Below are 25,148 nucleotides of genomic sequence, written 5' to 3' on the forward strand. Positions count from 1 at the left end.
GCATCTGTAGGCTCAGATCACGGTGGAGGCAGGTCAGAGGTGTTCAGATGCCCGCACACTTGGGACTTAAGTGTTTCCTGACAGGTTCCAGATAGAGCTAGTGATTCCCAGGGCCGTGCTGGAACCCGGGTCTCCGGAACCTTCCCTAGGATCCCAGGACCACACAGCGAGTGTTTTGTGCTCACTGCAGGTCACACGCGCCCAGCCTCCCAAGGCTTTCCACTCCTGGTCGCCCTGCCAAGACTGGATGTTGGATGGCTCTGGGTCCTTTCGGGGCATATCATGGTAACTACGTAGAGGAGAGGTTCTGGGCTGGAGCCCTTGCAGACGTCAGTGGCCCCCAACCACCACCACATCCTGGACTCGCACCAGTCCTGCCCTGGAAGCTATCTAGGAGTTGGCAGGTCCCCTCTGTTTGTTGCATCACTCTGGTTGTCTAGGAGATTAGCCCAGATTAGGAACTGGGTGGAGCAAAGTGGATCAGATGAGCTCACAGACAACACTGTTGCTGTTTGCACGGGGGACCTTAGTAACCGGCCAGAAAGCGCTTGGCCCAAATCTTGTTCCTCCTGAATTCGGGCACATGGACAGGGGCTCCTGGGAGAACTGAGCATGGGTTATGGGCTCAGACAGTCCCACGTTCAAATGCGAGCTCTGCTTCCTACTTCCTGTGTGACTTTGGGCAGATTGCTTCTCTTCTGATTCCCCATTTTCCTCCAGTTGAGGATACTACCCACCTCTGGGACTTCTAAGGACTAAGTGATAAGCAGGTGGATGACTGTTGTAAAGTGACCACACCTGGACAGAGAAGACTCATGTGACAGAGGACGTCAGAGTATGTACAATGCCTGGTGGCCGGCTGATAAGAAGGGGTGTGTGTTAATGCCTTGTTCTAAAGTGGCAGAGGAAGGGAGGGAGTGGTCTGCAAGAAGAGACGCCGAATTCTTTTTTGCAGGTGGGGAGTTTGAGAAGCCCCTGCACGGAAATGTCCAGGAGGCATTTGGAGCTCCAGAGAGCTGATCTGGGCCAGAAATGGGTGTGCTAGCTTAGACGAGATGGCTGGTGGGGCTACGGAGTGTGTAGAATAATCCCAGGGAGACTCACAGGGAGCTTAGGACAGGGTTCCCAGCGTCACTGGATCTGTGGGATGGTTCCAGGAGACAGAGGCTCAACGGAAGAGGCGGGAGGACTTTCCCAGCGTCACGGAAGGAGTCAGTCATCGAGCTGGACTAGATGTCCGGGTTTCACCTTGCAGTGGAAATGCCCCTCACCCGCCGTCCATCCCTCTCCCTCTCCCTGTCCCTCTCCCTCTCTCACTATAATAGCAGCTGATGTTTGTCATCTTCAAGTGAAAGAAATAGACTCCGCCTAATTCAGGGGAAAAGGACGTGGTGTAGCTCAAATAATTGACAGGAAAGCTAAGCACTGGACCCCAGAAAGGCCAGGAAGGGGGCCACTCCAGGGATCTAGGAAGTAAGAAAAATGAGCATCTCTTCAGGGGACTGTCACTGGGATGAATCAGCTTCAGCTACTTCCCATCCCAGAATCTTTGCAAAAATGTCACATTCCCACGAGAAAGGCCTTGATAGGTTTGGCTTGGGACAGGGCTTTTTGATGGAAAGTCCCTGCAAAGCTACACATAATCACGAGCTATCGAGGGGCTGAGACCAGAGGAAAGGGTCACAGATGCTGCCAGGCAGAAGCCCTAGGTAAGCACCCCAGGGACCTGCACAGGGCCCTCCGGGGCCTCCGGTACAGAGCTTAAAGGGCATCCCTGGAGACTTGAGCACAGATGCATGTGATGGGGCAATGTGATTCATTCATCGCTACCCACCTAGGCCTGGCAGGGCCCCAAAGGCGGGACAGGGTAGCTTTAACGAGAGGAGGAAGCACAAAACAAGACCTCAGCCATGCAGACTAGTCATTAGATCGAGGGCCGGGTAGGGGAAGGCGTCTATATTGCCAGGAATTGCTCTAGTATTTTACATATCTTAACTCATTTATTCCCCACCGCAGCTCTACAGGACATTCTCTCAGCACCCCTGTGCCGTTGCCCGCAAGCCAGAGGCACCGAGAAGTTAAGATCTTCTCCCAGGGTCACCCAGTAAATGGTGGAGCAGAATTCGACTGTGTACATAATGATTTCTCCATATGGTCTGCAAATGCCACGTTGTAGGAGAGGAAGTGAAATCTGTATCAGGTGATGCATTACATCAAAGCATCCCTTACAAGAATCGAGTCTTAGATTTAACCACTCGGTTTGCTTTTCGTTGTCTCAAAGGCAATACATTCTCTATGCAGAATATTTGGAAAACCCAAAAACGCACAAAGGAAAAAAAATAACTTGAACATCCACCTTCTTCAAAAAAAAAAAACCAAAACACCTTATTTTTAATGTTTATTTAATTTTGAGAGAGAGAGAGAGAGAGAGAGCGCGCGCAAAAACAGGGGAGGGGCAGGGAGAGAGGGAGACACAGGATCCAAAGCCGGCTCCAGGCTCTGAGCTGTCAGCACAAAGCCCGACTCGGGGCTCCAACTCACAAGCCGTGAGGTCATGACCTGAACTGAAGTCGGCTGCTTAACTAAATGAAGCCACCCAGAGGCCCCCCAAAATAACAACTTTTACACAAATGTATAACAACTAAGTAACTAAAAAGCAGCTGCAATTTTCTTTTTCTTTTAAATGGACTATCCTCCATACTGATTATCTGAGGCCAGCTTTCCCCGTGTGCTATTTCCGCAACACTAAATCATCTCCAGGAGCGTGAGAGTTAATGGCTGCGTACTTGTTCCCAACGTATGGAAGGACCACCATCTGTCTACCGAACCCCGTACCTTGAGCCATTTTGTCATTTCCAATTCTTCGTGAGTATAAATGCAGCAGACACTGCCAGCGGTCTGCTCGGATTTCCTCTACACCTTTTTCTGTCTGTGCACACCTCGCCAGGCTGCTGGGTACCCTTGTGACACAGATTTGCATCTGTGACTCTTTGCAGAACTGTCCTGGGGCTACTAGGACCACTTTGCTCACAGGGTCAAGGAGCCTGATGTCTGCACACTCCACTCCCATCCTGGAGGAGACCTTAGCCAATGAGTGTTGGCATGCAAGAATTAAAGCCCAGATCCCTTGACTCAGGTTGAAACAGACTCTGATCTGTTCTAGGTTCCTTTACAATGGGTCCCAGAAGTAGCCTACAGCAGAAGTGACAGCATGCCATATTCAAGGCTACATAGATCACAAAAGACATGTCAGGCCTCCCTGCCTCATGCTCCCTCTGGGGCCACTTGCTCTGAGGGAAGCTAACTGCCGTGCCTTGAGGACACTCAACCAGCCCCATTGGAAGGCCCATATGGTGAGGGACAGAGGTCTCCGGCCAACAGCCATTACAGCGAGCTCAGAAGCAGACCCTCCGGCCCCAGTCAAACCTCCAGATGACGGCGGCCCCTGCTGACATGTTGACACAATGTAATGAGACACAGACAAGAACCACCTGGCTGAACCTCAGCCAAATACCTGAACCTTAGAAACTGTGCAATAATGTTTATTGTTTTAGGTCAGTACGTTTGAGGGCTAATCTGTTATCCATCAAGAGCTACGGGCTGTTCTTGCCTTTCACAGCTCCCAATGCACATTGCCAGATTAAAGAAGGACATTTAAACAAATTTTTAAAAAATGTTTATTTATTTTTGAGAGAGAGACAGAGCATGAGCAGGGGAGGGGCAGAGAGAGAGGGAGACACAGAATCTGAAGCAGGCTCCAGGCTCCGAGCTGTCAGCACAGAGCCCAACACAGGGCTCGAACCCACGAACTATGAGATCATGACCTGAGCCTAAGTCGGCTGCCCAACCAACTGAGCCACCCAGGCGCCCCTAAAGAAAGACATTTAAGTTGGTCTACCCCAGCACTTTCCAAAATTCTATGGCAGTTGAACACACCCCATTTCTTTTTCTTTTTATGGAACTCGGGGAGCTGCCAATCTAGTGTGAAATCTTGGACGTACCCAGAGATTCTCAATTTCTGTCACTTCTGCAAAGACATTATTTGCCCTCCAACAACCGCGTCCGTGCCGGCTCGGATCTGAGGGTCTGACGGGCGCGTGTGTGCGCACAAGCATGCACAGCTATCGACAGGAAGTTCTGTCATCCTGTCTGCTGTGGATTTTAGAAGCTGTCACTGTCAGGACCAGAACAAGCCCATCTGTCACGCAGCTCTGACAGAGCACAAACAGGCATAGGAAAAATGAAATCGTCCCGTGGTATCAGGTCACGAGGCATCGTTTCCAAGACAGCTGGCCACTGCCTTTCCTCTGCTCTCCCTGCTCTCCTGAGCCGCCGAGGTAGTGTCCTCTGTAGTTAATAAACTTTTTGCTCATCTTCCCAGCCACCTTCTGGGGGATACTCAGGGTGGCAACAAAGGAGTCCCACTTTACAGATGAAGACACAGAGGATTAAGGGTTCTGTCTTTTCCAAGATACACGTCTACTTGGACGCCAGAAACTCTTACCCCTTCGCCCGCCACCTGCTCCCTGGCTCAGGTAACACAGTGATCTGGCACCAGTCTGCCGGAGTTTAAAATGGTCTTAGCTTCTGTGCCACTTCCCAGCTGCAGGACCTTGGGCACATTTCTGGATCGTTGCAGTTTGGCTATAGATTAAATGGAAAACGGGAGGTGAAGGGCACAGACAACACCCATTTGGTAATTGCTATTGTTGTTAATACTAATCCTTGGGGTTTCCACCTTTGACATCAGTTCTTCCTGTTAGCCCCTGATAACCTCCCAATCTCTGTGGACAGAATCCAAGCTTCCTCTGGGCTCCTCCTGTGAGGCCCCCGTCCCAGCACCTTGTTCTCCAGTGGTTCCTAACCCTGGCAGCCAGTTCGAATCCCCCGGGGGAGCTTTTAAAAAATATCCACGCCGGGGCACCTGGGTGGCTCAATCGGTTGAGCATCGACTTCGGCTCAGGTCATGATCTCGCGGTTTGTGAGTTCAAGCCCCGCGTCGGGCTCTGTGCTGACAGCCTGGAGCCTGCTTTGGATTCTGTGTCTCCTTCTCTCTCTGCCCCTCCCCCACTTGTGCTCTGTCTAACAACAATAAATAGATGTAAAAAAATTTAAAAAAACATATCCATGCCCAGGCTGCACCCCCACCCCCCCACTCCTAGGCCACTAACACCAGAATTTCTCGAAATGTTTCTAGAGCATGAGCTCACCCTTACCCTTCCCTTGGGCCAGTGAGAGGTGCTGGAGGCTGGGTGTCTGGGCTCCAGCCGAGGAGAGAATCTCAGCACCTCCGCTTGGGACCTGGAGGGGGAAAAGTGTGAAGCCAGCCAAGCAGGGTTCTGAGGGAACCTGCTTGCAAGTCTTCCAGGGAGGAAAATGCTACGGCCAAACCGTCAGTGTGTTCTCGGCCCCTTCCCTCTGTCCCTCCCTCTGTGTTCTCTTTTTAAATGAACCCTCGGGGCGCCTGGGTGGCGCAGTCGGTTAAGCGTCCGACTTCAGCCAGGTCACGATCTCGCGGTCCGTGGGTTCGAGCCCCGCGTCGGGCTCTGGGCTGATGGCTCGGAGCCTGGAGCCTGTTTCTGATTCTGTGTCTCCCTCTCTCTCTCTGCACCTCCCCCGTTCATGCTCTGTCTCTCTCTGTCCCAAAAATAAATAAATAAAAAATAAATAAATAAATGAACCCTCTCCACAGTTTTGCAAGATATCCAACACTAACAATGGTGCTGATAACAGGCCATGTTCTGAGCCTTTGCCGTGCCCTAAGGACTGTGCTGACGGCTGAAGGGGCTCCAACCCTCCTCCTCTTTCATTAAAAATGCTGTTTTCTCCTGATGTACAATAACAGGTTCATTCTCAGGCAGGGAGTGCGCTTGGCCACTGAGGTTGTGGAGGTGTGGTGTCTGCTTTCTTCTGGAGCTCGGACAATGGAAGCTGATATCCCTCCAATGCCCCTCATTTCTGCTTTTCTTCTCCCAAATGGAGACCTTGAGCAGTGGGAGGCAGATGCTGGGAAAGTGTCAGCTGAAGGTGCAGACTTCAGGGTCTCCAGTGGTTCAGTAACCCACCATGGGTCCCTGGAAGACCCTGGACTCAGTTTCTCAGGAGGGGCCGGGCTGAGGCCACCTGCTGCTCCTTGCTTACTGTGGCCTTGCCCTGCGCTAGCACCTGTGGGCTCAGCCTTTCACACACACCTTGGATCCTCATATCAGCCCGGCATCACGACCCTCCATTCTCGTGGGTGAAGAAACAAAACACTTGCAGAGGTCAAGTGACAAGGCGACACACACAGTGGTGTCTGAACGCAGATCCCTTCTGGCCCTATTGCTTACTGATCTCAGAGCCCCTGCTCAGTGCTGCCCTGGAAACTGCTGTTTTCTTTGGTCGATCATTTATTGCCTGAAACCCCATTACACCCATGAGGGCGGATTCCCACATCTGTCCTGTTCTCCAGGGTCTAGTACTGTCCCTGATACAGAGTAGGCTGGGCAGGGCGGGGTGATACTCCAAACCTTTAGCAACCGGCAGGGCTGGGCACTGACTATTCAGAATGGCCACGGCTCCCAAGGCAGTTGCTTATTCCCAGAGAGACTCGAAGGGCAGGGGAGGTATCTGTGTTTTAGAATGGAGGTTTTGTGATTATTTGGTTATGGCAAAGCCACAAGATCAGGAGATGATGGACTGTTGAAAAAGTTGCTCTTTATGCTCACAGGTCCCAAGAGGAGATGGCTTGTCACATTGCAGGGGGCCGTGTGGAGAAGCACCAGAGTCCGTTAAGAGGCAGAGGGAATGGGGAAATGTGAGCAGGAGTTTTCCCTGTGGTCTCTGCAGGAAGGAACAGGTGAGGCAGTGTAGACACGCTTAGGATCGGCTCGACCGAATAATTTCAGCCAGCTTTGGGGAGCAGGGGCTGTCTCTCAGTGTCTGGAACCTGACCTTGGACGATGAACGGCAGTGAACGGCCGGTGGATAGTGGTTCAGAGCGTAAGGCTGGGATGAAGAGTGTGGTTGGTATGGGCTCTGGATTCATTGGTTTTCATACAAAAAGTGTGCATGCAGGTGCGCCCTTTACTACCTCTGGGAATTAGCCAAGCTTGGGGCGGGGGGGGGGGGGAGTCCCCAAGCAAGTCCCCAAGTGGTCAAAGCATCAGAATAAAAAGACATGCTTGAGACAGGCTAGGACAATGGGGTCACCTTAGAGGCTCAGGCAGTGTTGCTTATCAAGCGGTACTGAAGTATTTCAATATTTGGACACCTGTTGCCGCCCTACCTGGGCATACAGTTGAACTGGTGCCGACCTTGAAGAAAGGCGCTCAGTGAATAGACCTTGAATCGCTGAATTGGGGGGCTGGGCCTGGAGTGTCTCCCTTTCCCCATATCTCAGTTATCCTTGGAGAATAGCCACGGCAATGCTGTTGCACGCGGCTACCCTTCCCTTTCCCTCAGGAATCTCCAGGTAGAGCACCTCTGCTTGCACCCAGGAAGGCTTGGAGCTGGGGATCAGGTGCATTATTAGCCTTGCTGCAGACAAGGTGACTCAGCCAGCCCTCAGCAACCAGACAGCAGGTCCCCCAGCAGGCCTTGAGCCTTCCACCCCTTCGACAACTCCCGGGCTCCGGACATTGTGTGGGAAGGGACCTCCCAGCAGCCCCACCCCCTGCCAGCTCCAGGTGTTGGCTCATTTAAGAGACAGTATTGATTTTCACATTATGATGCACAACTCGTGAGGCCCCCGGTGGGGGGTGGGGGGAGAGAGAAGCCTGCGCTGATTCCGGGAATTTATTTCAAGACACATTAATTTGTTTCTTCCCTTCAAGGTCAAATCAAGGCATCTCCATATATCACCATTGGCAGCCGCTGGCTGGCAGGCAGTTGGGAGGGGGCAGAGGTGGGGGCTGAGAATAAGGCTTCCTGAGAGCCAGGTCAAGGGAGGCCGGTGGGGAAGCAGGCTCCGGGCACCCCCTGTCCCAGCATCATCATCGAAGCGAGGGCTCAGGAACAACACTCTTTCATTTCGCTGGAGATCTCCTGCAAAGGGCCGAGTCATCTAGCTTGATGTCAAGGCTTGTGTCTTTAAGCTGGAAGCTCTCAGAACTGAGATCATGCCTTTGGCCCAATTTTCCAGGGTGACCTACCCTCGCCATTCATTTGCTCACTACACATTTATTACTTGATGTCCGGAACATTGCACTTAGCACAGCAGACACAGAGGGTGGGCTTCCCACTCTCCCCACTCGGGGTCCCCCCGTTCATGAGCCCAGAAGTGGCAACCGTGGAAATAATGGCTTCGATTTCCTCCCTCTGTCACCAGACCCTCACAGTGTAAAGGCACCCGCTATGCTGTGTCACTCGTGGTAGGTGCCCAGGAAATATTTGTTGAACAAACATCAACGGAGTAGAAATTTTCCTCCTCCCATCCTTGAAAGTAGGACAGTTAGGGTTACTTTTGGTTTTTATGATTGTTATTACTTCTCCCGCTGCACAGACACCCAAGCTGTTATATGGTGTGCTGTGTGTGGATAGGGGTAAGTGAGAGGGGGCTCTGGCCAGCCTGGTGTGAGTCTGAGCTGAGACCCTAAAGAATTAGCCAGTGAGGAGGGTGAATTAGCCAGAAAGGAATCATGGAGAGAGAGAGAACAGTGTATCCAAGGTTCTAGTAGCAAAGAGAGGGCTTGTCTGGTTGGAGGAACAGAGGGGAAGTTAGGTGGGGCTGGAGGGTGTGGGTAAGGGGTTAAGGTAGGGCAGAGAGAGATAGCCCAAGGACAGATCCCATAATGCCTTGCAAGCCTCACCTAGTGGCGGGTACTCAATCCGTCCAACAATGGGGAACCATAAAAGGATTTTAAAAGGGGCATGCCTTTCATCTGGGCTCATGTGTTCTGCTGGTGAGGCCTCTCCCCCCACCCCTACCCCTACCTGCCCAAGTCGTGCAACCCTGCCCGTATTCAAGTCTGACAGGTTCTCCCCCTCTTATGATTACCCGTCATCCCTCTTCTCCTCCCCCTGCAAAGCCCCAACTTGAAATATCATCTCTCTCCTCTTCCCACAAGGTGACGGACTCACTGAACCCACCCTTAACATTTTCTTTGTCGAGAGAAAGACAGCACGAGGTAATATTTCATAGTAAGTCTGGAGTCAGATTGCCTGGGCCCCCTACTTACCAGGTGTGTGATCTGGGGCAGCGCCCTTAACCCTTCTGTGCCTCGGCTCCCTTATCTGTAAAGTGGAGAGGAGGGTTGAACATGCCGCATAGAGTTGCTGAGCAAGAACACCGATTACACACAGGAGGCACTAACATGGTGTCTGGTACACAAGGAGTTAAGTGAGGGACAGGCATGCTTTTATCTGCCTGTTTGTTATGGATCTGTGAGCTCCTATGGGCAGAAATTGTGGCTCGTTGTTTACTATATGCTTGGCTCCTAGCACAGGACTCAGCAAGTAGGTGTTCGGGAAATGTTCACTGACTTCTGCTGTCATTTGTGGGTTTAGAGATGCCCTTGAAAATCAGCCTAGGAGCGCCTCGTTAACTCTTCCGAAAGCAAACATCTAGGTTCAAGTTCTGTTGTTATCCTGTGACTTACCAAAGCCACTTAGCGTCAGCTTTTTCATTGCAAAATGGATGTCTACTTCTCAGGGTTGTCATGGGGATTAAATGGGATTGGCTCCAGGGATAGAGCATGTGGCCCAGTTTTGGTCAATGAGATTTAAAAAAAAAGTCTTCTAAGAGCTTCTGGAAAATATCTTGTGCACTTATAAAAAAGAAAGTCAGAGGAGAAGACCTTTTTTTTACCCCCACCTTTACTTTCTATGTGTTGTCATGCGAAGATGAGATGACTGGAGCTGCTGCAGCCATCTTGCAAACATGAGGACAGATCTTGTAGACCTGTCAGAGATGGCAGAGGAAGAAGATCTCTGGGCTCTTGGTGGCATAAGAACTGAAAAAATAGCTCTGAAATCACTCACCCCTAGACTTCTTACAAAGTTAGACACAGATGTTTATGTCATTTAAACCACTCCTCGTTGAGTATCACTGCTTGCAGCCGCGAGCATTCCCAATATTGGGTATCTAAGTGGCATAGCATTTAGTTTGTCATCAAAAGAAGCACACAAAGCTAAGAACATCAGCTCCTTTTTTTATTATTATTATTATTATTATTATTTACTGTTAATTCCCCCCTAAACAACAGCACAATTCAAATAACAATGACACACACATCTCACTCATATACACAATACCACTAGCCTGCCTGCCAGTCTGTCTGGCCTTTGCTTGGTTCCTGGTGGAGCTGTTTGGAGACAGCCCCCCTCTGTAAAAATCCCAAATTGGACATAGGAGGCACGAGAAAGGGGAGACTCTAGCCAGAGAATACATCGGTTTCCAGAGTCCTCAGGGAGTGCCAACTTGGGAACATGCTATAAATGCCTGGGTGAAGAGCAGAAGGCACTGTTTTCATGTGGCTGTTGGATAAATCCCATATGGGGATGTAAGACCTATCTATACCCCTTTGTAGACCAGGGCTGCAGAAACACAGTGGGGTGAGCCAGTGGGCTCCATCAACCAAACCATGGAGCAGGCATGGAAACCAGGAGCCCAGAATAGGAATCTGGGTGACAGGGAGGTCCCCAGAGAAAAGCAACCTTTTGCATTAGCTGCAAGGTAAGATACAGTGTGAAATGTCATGTCCCCTTCTACCTGTTCTGCAACTATAGAATGTGCAACATTTTCATCATGATAGAAAAGGTAAAGAAACAATCTCCCAGCGTGTTGGCCTAATGCAATTGAGCAGGACCCTGCCAATTGTACCGCCCCGTGGAAAAACCTACTACTACGCTATCCAGGGAGTCCGTGGTCAGTCCACCCCCACCCCCAACATTTTAGTCACTAAATCTATGAATTCAGCTAAAGTAATGTACTCTGGAATACAGAGAAGCCCTGCAGCTGGGGAGGGATAAAGATGGGCCAAGACTGGGGTCTCAGGAACAGGTGACTTCCTGGCTGTCTTGGGGAAGCTCGTTGTTGAAACTGCTCTCTCCAAATGGTGAGTAAGGGGGGACCTGGGGGGCTTCGATGATCAGCAGGCCCTCTGGGGAAAGCGAGGCAAAAACTGTCACAGGATCCACCTCTGCAGGAAGCCTAGGAGAGAGAAGCACAAGATACTATTCATGTATTATTGTTAATATCGCTTAAACATTCTTTTTCTCACTTGAAAGAAAAGTTTTCTTAACTATTTATTTATTTTTTTTTAATTTTTTTTTCAACGTTTATTTATTTTTGGGACAGAGAGAGACAGAGCATGAACGGGGGAGGGGCAGAGAGAGAGGGAGACACAGAATCGGAAACAGGTTCCAGGCTCTGAGCCATCAGCCCAGAGCCCGACGCGGGGCTCGAACTCACGGACCGCGAGATCGTGACCTGGCTGAAGTCGGACGCTTAACCGACTGCGCCACCCAGGCGCCCCTCTTAACTATTTATTTTGAGAGAGAGAGCGAGAGACAGCGTGAGTGAGCAGGGGAGGGGCCGAGGGGGAGAGAGAATCCCAAGCAGGTTCCGCACTGTCAGCTCAGAGCCCCACGTGGGGCTCAGACTCACGAACCGTGAGATCATGACCTTAGTTGAAACCAAGAGTCGGATGCTTAACCGACTGAGCCACCCAGACGCCCCAAAAGAAAATGTTTCTGATATGAATTTGGGCTCTCAGGGCATACAACGCTGGGTTTGAATCCTGGCTCTGCCCTTTTCTAGCTGTATGATCTTGGGAAGGTCACTCAATTGCTCTGAGTTAATTTCCTCATCTGCAAACGGAGATAGTAATATTAAAATTGTATAGTATTTGAAGTGAGACAGAGTCTGAACATGCTTTGCAAACGGTAAAGTGGTGTTCGAACAGTAACTTAAAAGGTCCCTGGGGCCCAGATATTTGATCCTTGGTTGAGGTCTCTCTACTCTCACTGGACCGGCTGCTGGCAGAAATGGCCACCACTCCCCTCCCTTTGTAGAACATAGGTAAGGTGTCACAGCAGGCAACACATTTTCATCTGCCATGTGCCTGCTGAGAACGCGTTATTGGTGAATTACTGATGGAACAGGATGGTCGCACAGTAAGCTACTCTATGATGCTTAGAATGAGTCTTGAGGGGCGCCTGGGTGGCTCAGTTGGTTAAGCGTCTGACTCTTGATCTCAGCTCAGGTCGTGATCTCACAGTTTGTAAGTTCAAGCCACGCATTGGGCTCTGTGCTGATAGTGGGAAGCCTACTTGGGATTCTGTCTTTTCTTCTCTCTGCCCCTCACCTGCTTGTGCTCTCTCTCTCTGTCTCAAAGTAAATAAATAAACTTAAAAAAAAAAAAAAAGAATGAGCCTTGATTTGGGTCACATCTGAAGCAGCTCTTGGCAGGTCATAATTGCTTTGTTCTCAAAACACATTTATAGGCTTTACCCGGCTAGAACTTTATAATGATCCTCCAATGGCTAATAGGTAGGAATTAATATGCCTGTTGCATAAAACATTTAACAGAGACTTGGGGAGATCAAGTGACATGTTCAGTGAGTGAGAACATCAAAGACAGGATTTCTGAATCCAACTCTGGTTCCAGTTCTGAAGCTATATATTATAATTTTTTGGATCGTTTTGGGTAAATGAGGCAATCTTGAGACATGGTTCCTTCATCAAACTACTGGTATTGTGAGAACATGTTCATGGCCTCACTGGGATGCCATTATAAATAAAGATGATGGAAACTATGACCATCACCTGCATATCATCTCATTTAGTTGTTAACAATAATCCCACCAGGCAGTTCCCTCACTGTCCCGATTGACAGACAAGGAAATTGAGGACAGAGACGTGAAGTGATTTGCCCGAGGTCACGCTGCTGGTAAGAAGCATATGGAAATGGAATTGGAATCTTGGTCTCCAAACCCATGATGCTCTGCTCTACTGCGTCCCCTGGCACCAAACTTTTGAGAAAAGGATTATGGTAGGGAAGCTAGGAGGGTCAATCAGCATAGATCTTTCCATTGGTCCAGGATGACTCTGCCTGTTATAAACGCAGGGGTTTTGATGACAGAACCAAGAAATGAGGCAGATCCATTCCTGGCCAGGGCAGGATCCTTCCTGAAGGGGCTGGGGAGTTTTCTCTGTGAGTAGCAACATGTAGCCACATGAGTGGAATCTACCCAGGAGACTCCTGCCAAATTAGAGCCACGGAGATTAACAAGGGGCCTTCTGGGAAGGATGGAAGAAAAAGAGGGAACTTGGGCAGGCACCAAGTCAAACTTGAAGCACAGACAAGGCCAAAAGTCTGGACCTCCGTCCCACTGCTGGGGATGGGCCGACTCCGTTTAACTATTTACATGCTAACCCGTAGCATACCTGGTGCAATGGGGCAGGGCAGCCATGGTCCAGAGCATGGCCCTTGCAGGCAGGCAGATCTGAGTTTGAATTCTGACTCTTGCTGACTGTGTGACCTTGGACTGGTGATCTAGCCTCTCTGAACCTACGTCCTTATATGAAAAGTGGGTTAACAGTTTCTGTCTGGGACAATTACATGGGATAATGAAAGCGAAGGGCTTAGCCCAGTGCCTGGCATACCCTAAGTGCTCAATAAATGTTAGCCTCTACATTGTTACTATGGTCACTGACCATTTAAATGGGAACCTGGATGGCTGTGAATATTTTAGCACACATTGTGGTATCACCAAACTAAAAAATGTCTGAACCTAAAAGAATCTTCTTGATTGTTCAGGACAGTGCTCTCATATTACATATGGGGAAACTGAGACCCAGAGATAACAATAGACTTGTTCAAGGTCTCTCACCAGGTGACCTATATGTTGAACCACCATGGTGGGAAAATGATTCTTCTTCCATTCTCTCTCAATCCTTCCATTTGCATCCAAATGAACATCTCAGCTAAGTGTTACCATGATCTTTAAAGCTGTTAGCCTCTATCCCTTGCTATTGTTGCTTTTTAACAGAGACAGAGCTGATCTAAGGCTTAAGCCCTTAAGCAGGTAATGCTATCTAGTTGGAACTTATCCACATTTTTCTTTCATTGGGCTTGTTTTATGACTGCCTTCTTCAGTGAACATATTAGTGGTAGTACTTTAACTTTCTTAAAAGCAACCTGATCAAAAAGGAAAGAAGTCTTAAGCAACTAATAATATGGGAATGTAAACACATAAAGCAGAGAGTAGTTGAAGATGGTCTTCAAATGACTGCAATCCGGTTTCCCCTACCCGGGCAGGAAGGTCATAGGCTTTGAAGGTGGGGAGATCTGTGTTTGAATCCCAGACCTGGCTCATCACTAGCTGTGTGACCTTTGTGGAATTCCAACATCCCTCTGAACTTCAGTTTTCTCATCCACAAGATGGACTTAATAACACTGGCTCCACAGGATTCTTTTACAGGTGAAATAATATTACACCTATACCCCTCTTATGGCTCTTGACACATTACAGGTGTCAGTAAATAGCAAAACAGATACCTGGGAAGATGGAGAGCAGGGACCTAAAGTTTGCTTTGACTCTGAGCATCCTCCATCAATGACTTCCTGTGTCCCCTGCTTCCTGTCCTTACATTCAAGTTGGCTATGGAAAGATCCCATCTACAGTCTTGCCCTGCTCCCAACCCACAAGATCTCTCCTGCACCCCCTCATCCAATCAACATGGCGCCTTTCACACGGGCATGGATGTGTTGGGACGAATTTCCTAGTCACGGCTAAGGCAAACAGCTGGGTGGAAAACTCCAAGGATCTCATTCTGGCTGAAGGAACTTCCCCCTGTTCTCTGATGACCAGAGTTTTTCCGGGGAGAGTCAATGGAGCCTCCTGAGAGTGGGCCAGGGCCATCTTTGGTGTCTAGAGCCTGGGCAGAGCCAGGGGGTCCCGGGAGGTCCCAGCTGCTCTCATGTGACTCCAGCCTTGCAGAGTTTTTAAAATAATATTAGTCCTCACAGACTGAACACTGAGTCTTTACCCTGTGCTGAATGTTTGACACACATGTTCTCATTCCCCATCACAACTTGGTCCAGAGGAAACGCGGGGACAGAAGCTCAGAGCAGTTCAGCTGGTTGTTCTAAGTTACCCACTTTCTTTATCATGGAGCCAGGTCTCCCTATACCCAGAGGTGAGCTTCAAAATATTTAGCAACTGGCACAGCTGGACAATGACCAGACAGAATGGATGGATACATAGCATAGGGATGGAGGAGGGTCCTGGGGACCCCCTGTTGTTGGCATGTGGGGAGGCTCAGAGGATCCCAGAGACAGGATCAGGAAGGCCAGGTTGGCTAGGGAGGGCACTTGTGGGGCTCAAGACAATGGCTAGCCCAATATTATAACAAGAAGCTCAGCTCGGTTGCTGGACCCCAGCCGAATAGCAGCCTGTGCTTTGAGAAACTTTAAACATTTCTATTGGTCAAATCACCCCAGCAAGCTGTTTTCCCGGAGGCATCAGAGATGGGGAAATCCATGTTTTTAAAAGATGATTAACCCGCTGACTTCTTTCCAGCTCGATCCCTTCCACGGAGTTGCCCTGTCGGTGACTCCATCCTGAGACCTTATTTGAGTCTCTTCAAAGAAACATCAGCTCCCCCGCACTTGTCCCCCCTTTTTTTCCCCCCTCTCCCTCTCAGCAGCGTGTAGTCTGGCCGCTGTACCAGGAAGAGGTGTGGGTCTTGGGGATGGCAGGGGAGCCAACGAGCGTAAAGAGAAACAGTTAGCTGTTTGCCTTACTGGGAAGCGTCCATGGGCTTCTAAGAACTCAGAGGTGCCGGGCGGGTCAGGAATGGGCACACGGCAGGAGAGACAGGACTGCAGAATCCCAAAGCTGAAGGAAGCCTCAGAATTCAGCTGGTGCAATCTCTCCAGACCAGGACATTTTGGCCAGGGCCGAGGGTGGAGTTGAGACTCCATAACCACACCAATGATAGTAATAATAGCCTGCCACTTATGAGGACCAGCTGGGTGCTGGTGGCTGTGCTCTGATCTCATTTCATTTTCAGTCGGCGGATTCCGGAATCAAGAGCCACTCCCATCCCTTTTACAGGTGAAGAAAGGGCATCCTTTGCTCCGGGGCATGAGCACTGAACCGAGTTCAGGGATCGGTTTGGGGCTAAATTCTAACTGTAAGGACCTTAGGTAGCCCCTTACACCTCTGGGAATTTAGTCTCCCCGACAAACAAGGAGGGTAATGTCTCTTCTGCCCGCTGCAAAGATTAAAGGCATTGACTGGGACAGGGCTTTGGAGCCAGAGTGCACGCAGTGGACAACTGCTGAGTACAGGGAAGAGGTGTTTACCAGCAGCACCCGGCTGTCGTCTCCCTCCCTACAGGCATCGTCCTTAGGGCCCCGGTGTGGCTTCAATTCACTGGCCCAGCCTGGTGGTCTTCCGGCCGTTCCCATGATTCCCCCTGCTCAGCCCTTCCCACAGCCCTCAGCAAAACCCACCCTTCACATGTCCCAACCTCTCAGCCTCCAAACCCCTCCCAGGAGGAAACAGCAATGTCAGGACAAGTTCCGCCTTCATTCCTGTGGATACCGTAGGGAAGGCGCACGCTCTCCCGCGGTGGGACACTTAGAGCAGGCACCCTTCGAAAGAATCCACTGGGCACTCGGGCACCAAGGGAGGGTCTTTCTTGATGGTGGTGGAGATCCTCCCTCAAGCGTGCCACGGGGTGAGTGCCTCGATTTTCACCGAATCATAGACAAATCATTTTGCTTCTCTAATTCTCGGGCTCTTCATCTGTAAAGTGACATTGTTAACTTCCCGCCTCGCGGGGCACTGAGCCCAGATGTGATGGCATGATCTACGTAACCTCTTCCGGGACCCTACGGCAGGTTTGCTGTGACACTTTCTCCCCTTTAGGTGCGAGGGTTCGATTCCCTCACTGGGGCTCGGCTGGAAAGAGAGATGCCCAAGACGGAGACGCTCCAGATCTTGGGTCCCAGGCCCTACCCACTCCTCCACCCTCACCCTGGAACCCACGCCACCAGGGCACTTACTGGATCTTCTTCGTGAAGTTCTTGGAAACGATGCCACCTTCTTGCTGCTTCTCTTCATGTTTGCCTAGAAGAGAGCGGAATGCCGCGCGTAAGCATCAATGTCCCCCAGACTTTGGTCAGGACTCAGACTTGGGTTCGAATCCTGCCCCTGCCCCTGCCTCGCCGTTTGACGTGGGGTCGGAGACACTAGTTTTCTGAGCCTCTCTGGTCCCTCGTCTACTAAACGGACCCCCCTGAGCCGAGGCTGTCGTAAAGATGAACTAAGACGACGGACCAGACAGGAGGCCTAGACGGTGGTTTGTAGGCAATTACAAGTTAGATTTAGGAAATCACGGAAACTGAACCACATGTTGTATCTTTTAAGTCTTGCCTCTGGGCCCTTTCCCCTAACCAGCCAGTCGAACCCTGAAGCTAACATCCCAGGAGGGGCGGTAGAAAAGAAGTGGGGTCGCATGCTGAGCCCTAGTCTGCCACCCAGTTGACTTTACGACGCACAGAGTCTTTCCTAGCTCTGAAGGTGGGCTTCTTTCCCCCTTGGTTACTGATGTGGAAACTGAGGCCCAGTGATGGGTCCAAGGTCACCCAGCAGGTGTACGGCAGGCCTGAGCTCTGAACCAGCTCCCTCTGAGTCTACACCGAGGGCTGCGGGTCTGATGCCCCTCTGCCTGTTCCAGCCTGAAATTAGCTCTTTGAGCCACATTATCTCTACCTAAAACTGGACGAACTGCCTGGAAATAATGTTTCAATCTGCTAAAACAAACAAACAAAACAGAAAAAACCCACCCAGACTCTCGAAAGAGGGCTTTCTTTAAGAAATGACACCTTAGACACCACAGATTTGAAATTCCACCTGCCCCACCTTCTAGAGGGTAGTAGGGGTGGGGCTGTTTTCTTTCCTTAGGAAGAGAAAAGATAAGAAGGTTTGGGCCCAAACTGGCTATCACCTTCAATTTACATAGCAACTTCTGAACCTCTTGACTGCTCCTTACTCCTTTTTTATTAATTTTTTTAATGGGGAGAGTCTCTAACTTCTCTTTAAACAAACCAGATTAGGGCAGGGAGGAGCCTTTCAGCTCCTATCTTTATTTGTTCCTCATCTGTGGGGCCACATTCCCAGGCCAAGAACCCTCATTTCCACGGGGACACCCTTCTGAGAAGCTGTGGAATCCAGAGTGTAAATCACCTCGTGGGATTTTTTTTTTTTTTTTTTTGGCAGCCCCAGTCTTAAAAAAACTGACGACATATAGGCGATTATGTTATCAATTGCTTTTTCATTATTCCTAATTTCTTTATTACTGACTTTGCTCTGACTGTAAGATAATACATGTGTATGCTAGAAAATGTAGAAAATGCCGAAATAAATTATCAAAACTACCTGTCCTCCCATCACTGCGACAAGACCACATTTTTTGTATACGCTCCAGACTTTTCTTTCTATGGACATAAGTGTTATATAGGATAGATACATATCACAGATTTTAGGAAATGGGATCATATTGCACGTTATGCTCAAAACTGTTATCTCTTGCCAACACATCATAATCATTTCTCCACGTCTTGCCAATATTCTTCGGCAACGTGATTTCTTTAACGGCTGCACAGCATTCCGCTGTAGGGATCCCTAAGTTCATTTAGCCAATCCCTGGCTTTTTGGGCAGTGAGACGGTATCTGACCTTAGAGAGAACCTCACGGCACCACACATTCTCACAGCTGGCCTGATGACATCTTTAGGATAAATTCTAAGTTCTAGAATTTCTGAGACTTGCTCTGTATTGCCAGATTGCCCTTAGGAAAGGTTGCATCAATTTATTCTCTCACGGGCTGGGTGGAAAGGGGTCCACTGTCTGGTTACCCAGAACATGCTATGCTTTGAACGCGCTGCCCCCGGGAGAGTTGATTTGGGCCCGCCAAATCCGTGAGTGCCAACTGTCCAGCCCTAACCGGGCCTGTGGCCCAGGAGCACTGTCTGTTCTCTGACACCCTCCCCCCAGAGCCTGGGCCTCCAGAGAGGCCTGCTTCCCCTGGGGACTGGCCAGTGCCTCTGACTCAGCCCTTTTGCACCGCTGGTGTCCTGGGAATAATAAGCAATAACGAACTCTTATACAGCGCTTTCTTGGTGTGAGCCACTGTCCCAGCCCCTTACTAATAGCGACTCCTTTAATTTTCGTGACAACCTTAGAAAGCAGGGACTCTCATTATTACCATTTTGTGGATGGGGGACGGAAGTTCAGAGAGGTTACGTGATATGCCCAAGGTCACACAGCTTGGAGTGCTGGAGCAAAGGTATTTGGGTTTTGGATTTCAGTCTCTGCTCTAACACTTTCTAGCCCATCTCTACTCTTCTCTGAGCCTCAGTTTATTCTTCTCTAAAATGGGGGTGACAATAGCTTCCTAATTTGGGGGTTGCTGTGAGCAGCAAATGAAAATGAGTCACAGGACTGCTTTGTAAGAGGTAAAAATATTGTGTGAAGGCGAAGGCTTGTGGCTTCTTTTGATGTTTGGAGAAAGGACTACTCCTGAAAGGCTAAGCTTCCCTGTCCAGGCCCTGAAAATAGGGTATTGGGGTTGGGGAGGGGACGATCTCTGAGCAGGGGCAGCTCCAAGATTTCCATAAAGAGGAGCCTGGTTGAAAGTGGATGCTGCTACCAGAGGCTCATCGTGAAGCCTAATTTGCATATTATTTGAATATCTATTTATTGGGGCAGCTTAAGGATTATGAGTGATTTTTAATTTCTTATTTTGCTTTCCTAGCTATGTTTTCTACCGTGGAAATATTTTATTTTCGTAAACAGAAAAAAGTAATTATGATTCTTTTTAAAACAAGAACTCATCTGGAGGCAGGGCAAGCCAGAGGCCCCTCACAGCTGCTGTTTTTTCAAACATGCCTCAGAGAAGTGTAGGTGCCAAGAAGTAGGGATCAGCACTTCAGGGAAAGCCATTGGCCCAGCGAAAGAAAGAAGGTGCTGTTTCCAGGGGAGGCAGAGGCCCTGGGATTAAGGAGAGGGGGTGGGAATAAGGCCTCTGGGTTTTCCAGTTTCTTCTTGGCCAGGGCTGGGCCCAGTGGCCCATGAAGAGAACATTTCTTGGCTGCGGGCTGCAGGGTGCGAGTTGGGGTGTATAAGCATCACGGAAAGCATCTAATCTAGCATTTTCCAAACACTTGCCTGGAACTATACACTCATATATGGTCAGATAAGACAGGGCTGCCTCCAGAGAGCCATAAACTACATTCATGTAGCAAATCAAAGCTCTGATAAGTCCTGCAGTAAGGAGACCTGTTTATAATTTTGTTTGCTCTGGCACCTTTTAAAAATCTGTACCGCCTTCCTTCCATTTCTCAGGTGCCTCGTGATATCTTAAAATGTGCTGTTTGGCAAATACTGATTTAGTTCAACTCCTCCTAAGACCTAAGGCCAACAGTAAAACTGAAGCCCAAGACGTGGGAGGATTTGCCCAAGGCTGCATAATCAGAAGAAAATCCAGGGGCGCCTGGGTGGCGCAGTCGGTTAAGCGTCCGACTTCGGCCAGGTCACGATCTCGCGGTCCGTGAGTTCGAGCCCCGCGTCAGGCTCCGGGCTGATGGCTCGGAGCCTGTTTCCGATTCTGTGTCTCCCTCTCACTCTGCCCCTCCCCCGTTCATGCTCTGTCTCTCTCTGTCCCAAAAATAAATAAACATTGAAAAAAAAATTTAAAAAAAATAAATAAATAAAAATAAAAAAAAAAAAGAAGAAAATCCAGCCATCCTGACTCGGAACTGTCTCAGCAGGCCTGGCTTTGAATTTCAGACGTTGCCATGGAGGACCAGGGGATCTCAGGTGAGTTACTCTCTCTGAGTCTCAATTTCCTCCTTGTAAAGTGGGTGTCACAAACCTACCTATATTTCCTTGCAAGTCCACATGAGGAACCTGGGAGCCAACATTTGTAGGCATTTAGCACAGTGCCTACACCGAGTGCTTGAAGAAGAATAGGTCTGTCATTATGAGATATAGGATAAAAGATTGGAGCTGATTTTAAATGGAACCCTGATATCAATCTGATTTCATATCCATTTTATGAGAGTCTCTATATGTACTTTCAGGGGATTTGGATTCTGTCAAGCTGAGGGTGCTAAGTACATACCTATGAGGCATTTTACAACCTAAAAAGGCTTTGTCTGTCTTATTGAAGCACCCAACCACCCCATTTTACAAATATGGAAACTGAGGCTCCATGATTCACTCAAAGCCTCATTCAGTGCCATTGCATTAGTAAGGTGCTTAGCTGAGATCTCAGCCTGGAGCTGCCAGAACCCACCTGTTAAGAAGCATCTAGAAGGGCACCTGGGTGGCTCAGTCAGTTAAGCATCTGACTTGAGCTCAGGTCATGATCTCACGGTCCGTGAGTTCGAGCCCCGAGTTGGGCTCTGTGCTGACGGCTCAGAGCCTGGAGCCTGTTTCAGATTCTGTGTCTCCCTCTCTCTCTGCCGCTCCCCCTCCCACACTCTGTCTCTCTCAAAAATAAACATAAAAAAATTTTTTTTTTTTTAAAGAAGCACGTAGAAAGGAAGAGAATGGGGGAGATATACTTCAGGGGTCTCCTGGAGGGGCCAGAGGGCACGGGGACACCTCCAACCAAGGGTGGAAGACTCTGGAATCCGAATGAAAACCAGAGACGGGAGAGGTGGTGATAATAATCATTTACAGAGTGCCAGGCAGACACTATTATTAGCTCCATTTTACAGACTCTCTGCATTTATTATCATATATTGTCAGCTCACATTTAATCTTCTCTACAGATTTGCAGGAGAGATATTATCATGATCCCCATTCTGCAGATAAGACAACTGAGGCTCAGAACAGTGAGAAGACTTTCTGAGCAGTCTTCCATCGGGCAGTGTCGGGATTTGAACCCAGGTCTCAAAGAACATCTACGATCTATGGTGTATTGGGACCTTGCTCTGTGCCCAGCATTTTAATAACAGCAGCATCACAGCAATAACAATACTGAACCTTTGTCCGCACTTGACCCCCGTCAGCTCATTTAATACAACAATCCTCATGCACCAGAACCCCCGATTTCCAGATAAGGAAACACAGCACGGGAAAGATAAACATTCTGTGCATCCTGCTGGTTAGTGTGGCACAGCCACTTTCAGAACTCAGGCCTGGCCACCAGCCAACTCGGAACGCCCTGGCTGAACCCCTCCATCCGCACATGGCCCCAGCGTGTCTCCTGGCCCACCACCCCCGGGTAGAGCCTCTGATGTTTACAATTCCGCCCTGGGAGGCTTTGAAAACTCCCCCTACACGCCGCCTGCCGCCTGCCCCGCCAGGGCTTGTATCCGCCCAGCCTGCCTTGCAATGGCTTTTATTGATTCTCTGGCCTGCCAGCCAGTGCCGGGAACTCACTCTTTTTAATGGAGCGTTAATTGGGAGGGAAGAGAGAGAAAGCTGTTCCCCTGCCCAGCAGGGACTGAGTCTCCTGTCTCCTCCTCCTTTCTCCCAGGCTGGGATGTGGCGGCAAGGACCCCAGGCCTGGCGTCCTGGGCAGGCCTAGACTCTTCCTGCTGCTGACTCATGGCGTGACCTCGGACAAGTTCCGCTTGGGCCTCAGCCTCCTCAGCTGTGAAATGGGAGCAGACAGCCCTGCTTCTCAGGGCTGGAGTGAGGATTACTTGGAAGAAGGAATCTAAGAGTCTTAGTCCAGTTTTTGGTACCTAGTAGGTGCTCAATAAATCATCAAATCTCTTCTGGCCTCCCAATTCCCAAGACAGCCTGAGTTTGAATCTGGGCGGCCTTGGACAAGTTACTTTCAGCTTTCTGTGCCTCAGTTTCCTCATCTGTGAAAAGAGGAGACAGACAGGCCCCACCTCCTCTGGTTGCCTTCACTGAGATGCTACAGGTAAAGGGCGGAGTGCGGTGCCTAGCAGAGAGTAAATGCTCATTCAAGGTCCCAATTAGTCAGCGCCCTAATCTGGAACAAGGGGCCCCATTCCTCTTGAAACCTGCGCTGATCATTAGCTCTATCGTGGCACAGCACTTAACACTCTCTTCTAGACTGTGCTGTGACACTGTGCCCCATCTCATCCTTGTCTTTGTATTTCTTCTCTTTCTGTTTGACTTACCCTTTCTATTAATTTTTTTTTTTCTGTCAAACCTGTGACGTGGTTTCTACTTCCCTGACTGTGCTCTGACTGATAGATACAGCCCTCAAAGGCCCCAGCCACTGGGTCAGGTTGAGGTGTCTCCTGGAAGCCAGGGAGAGCACAGCTTTTCCACAAAGATAACTTCTGTGGCCTGCATTCCTGAGCCCTGAAGTCACCTGTGTCACGCTGTCACAGCTCACCCTCTAAGGGAACAACATTCTCTTGGCCATTCCTGGGGCTGAGGCCTACACCCTTCTCCCGGGTTCTCTCTCACTCCTGCCCCTCACTCACCAGACACCTCCACGTATCCGTCCTTGGTCTTCACCATCAGCTCCTCTGGCTTAAAGCTGTGCACGTTAACACACACTTTCCAGGGCTCCCCAGGGAAGGGTGGGGGGCTCCTGCCCTGAGCAGGTACCCCGAACCTGGCTGCAGCCGTGGGCCCCCGAGGCACCATGCCTGACCTCAGGGTTCCAGGCCATGCTGGGGAGAATCGAGGCAGGGCCCAGTTGTGCCAAGAGGCAGTCAAGTCGTCCGGGAAGGGGTCCATGCCAAAGTCATCATCCAGCAGGCGCGAGGGGAGGGATGAGTCTCGGAAGGGGTCTCTGCGCAGGCGGCTTGGGAGGTGGCAGGAGAAGGGCATCTGACCATCAGCCATGGCTGCTGAGCTGGAGGGGAAACGGAGGCTCAGAGAGAGGGAGCCACCTGCCCAAGGTCACACAGCAAGGTGATGTGGGTGGGTTGGCCCTCCAAGCTTATTTTTCTGCTTCAGAAAATGCCGAACCATCCACTGCCAAGGACAGAGGGTGTGCACCCGGCTGGGATCCCAGCCCCCAAAGACACTCCAAAGGCTACCACCAGCTGGTCCAGCAGAATTCCAGAGGGCCCCTCTCCGCTCTGCCTCACCAGAGATCCGCCAGTCACTGTCCTCCCAGACTGTCCAGGCTCTCAGCCAGAGCCACTGAGATGTCTAGAGGAGAGTCAGGAGCTTAATAAACCCAGGGACGCAGGCCTAGAAACTTCTCCTTGCTTCTTCAGGGCTGAGAGCCTTCTATTTATTGCTGCTTGGGGCTGGAGGCGGGTTTTTCGAGCGCGTCCTGTCACAGGAGTATTCGGAGGTGATGAACCAGCCCCTGAGAATCCGCTGAGGGAACAGCTGGTCTCCCAGGGGTAGGGGAGGGGCCGAGTTCAGCCAGCCAGTCGGACACTCTCCTCCCGCCCCCCTCCCGGCTGGGCTCAGCTCCGCCCCCTCTCCCAGGGCTCGCTCTGGAGCCGCCTCCCCACTCTCAGTGCAAAGGCCGGCTATTAATAACCCTCTGCCTGCTGAGGGCTCAGGTCACCCTCGGGTAATACCTTCCCCAGAGCCTGCTGCCTCCTGCAGAAGGAGGGGAGAGGGTTGGGAGCCCAGTGCATTTGAAGGCAGGTGGCTTTGGGCCGCAATGCCCACTTACAACCCGGCGTGGACACTTGCCTTCAGTGTCCTCTGAGAGCAGTAACATTATTCCCCAGCCACCTGTGAGCTGTCAGTTTTCCCAGCTGTAAAATGGACCCCATAGTAGCCACTGCATGGATGTGTCATGAGGAACACATGAGGTAACCATCCTTAAACATTTAGCAGACTGACACTTTCGCATGTTCAGTTTGGAGTTCTCCATTACATGATGCTTGCTGTATGCTGGGTCCTGTTCTAAGTGCTTTCCACATATGAAACCGGCTTCAACGGCACCACCAATCCCGGGAGGTAAGGGGAGTGCCACTATCCCCATTTTACAGATGAGGAAACTATCACAGGAAGTGTTAGCCAATGGTAGCCCTGCATGACTGTTAATGATGATAATTGTCAGAAGGTGCTGTACCGGGGCAGGCGGTCTGGTCTGACACAGGGAGCCCACAGAGGACCTGTTCTAGACTTCCCTGCCCCTCCCACATAGCTTGGAGAATGAATTTGTAAACCGTCCTTCTACCTAACAGCCCCTTGAGCTTGGGTTCTAACTTTGATCTGTCCCCAACAACAGGTGGGCAG

At 50.2% G+C, this 25,148-nt stretch overlaps 1 protein-coding gene across 1 annotated transcript; it reads right to left on the reverse strand.

Annotated features, from left to right (window-relative positions):
* Positions 1-10,118: 10,118 nt before the first annotated feature.
* HSPB8 (heat shock protein family B (small) member 8) lies at positions 10,119-24,244 on the reverse strand. The gene is made up of 3 exons (XM_030336834.1): positions 23,417-24,244; positions 17,001-17,064; positions 10,119-11,131 (listed from the first exon to the last, which is right to left on the reverse strand). The coding sequence occupies exons 1-3, from the start codon at positions 23,781-23,783 to the stop codon at positions 10,972-10,974; spliced, it is 591 nt and encodes a 196-aa protein (XP_030192694.1). The 5' UTR covers positions 23,784-24,244; the 3' UTR covers positions 10,119-10,971.
* Between the last annotated feature and the right edge of the window lie 904 nt (positions 24,245-25,148).

This window comes from Lynx canadensis, chromosome D3 (assembly GCF_007474595.2).
Source record: "Lynx canadensis isolate LIC74 chromosome D3, mLynCan4.pri.v2, whole genome shotgun sequence".
In the NCBI taxonomy this organism is placed as follows: domain Eukaryota; kingdom Metazoa; phylum Chordata; class Mammalia; order Carnivora; family Felidae; genus Lynx; species Lynx canadensis.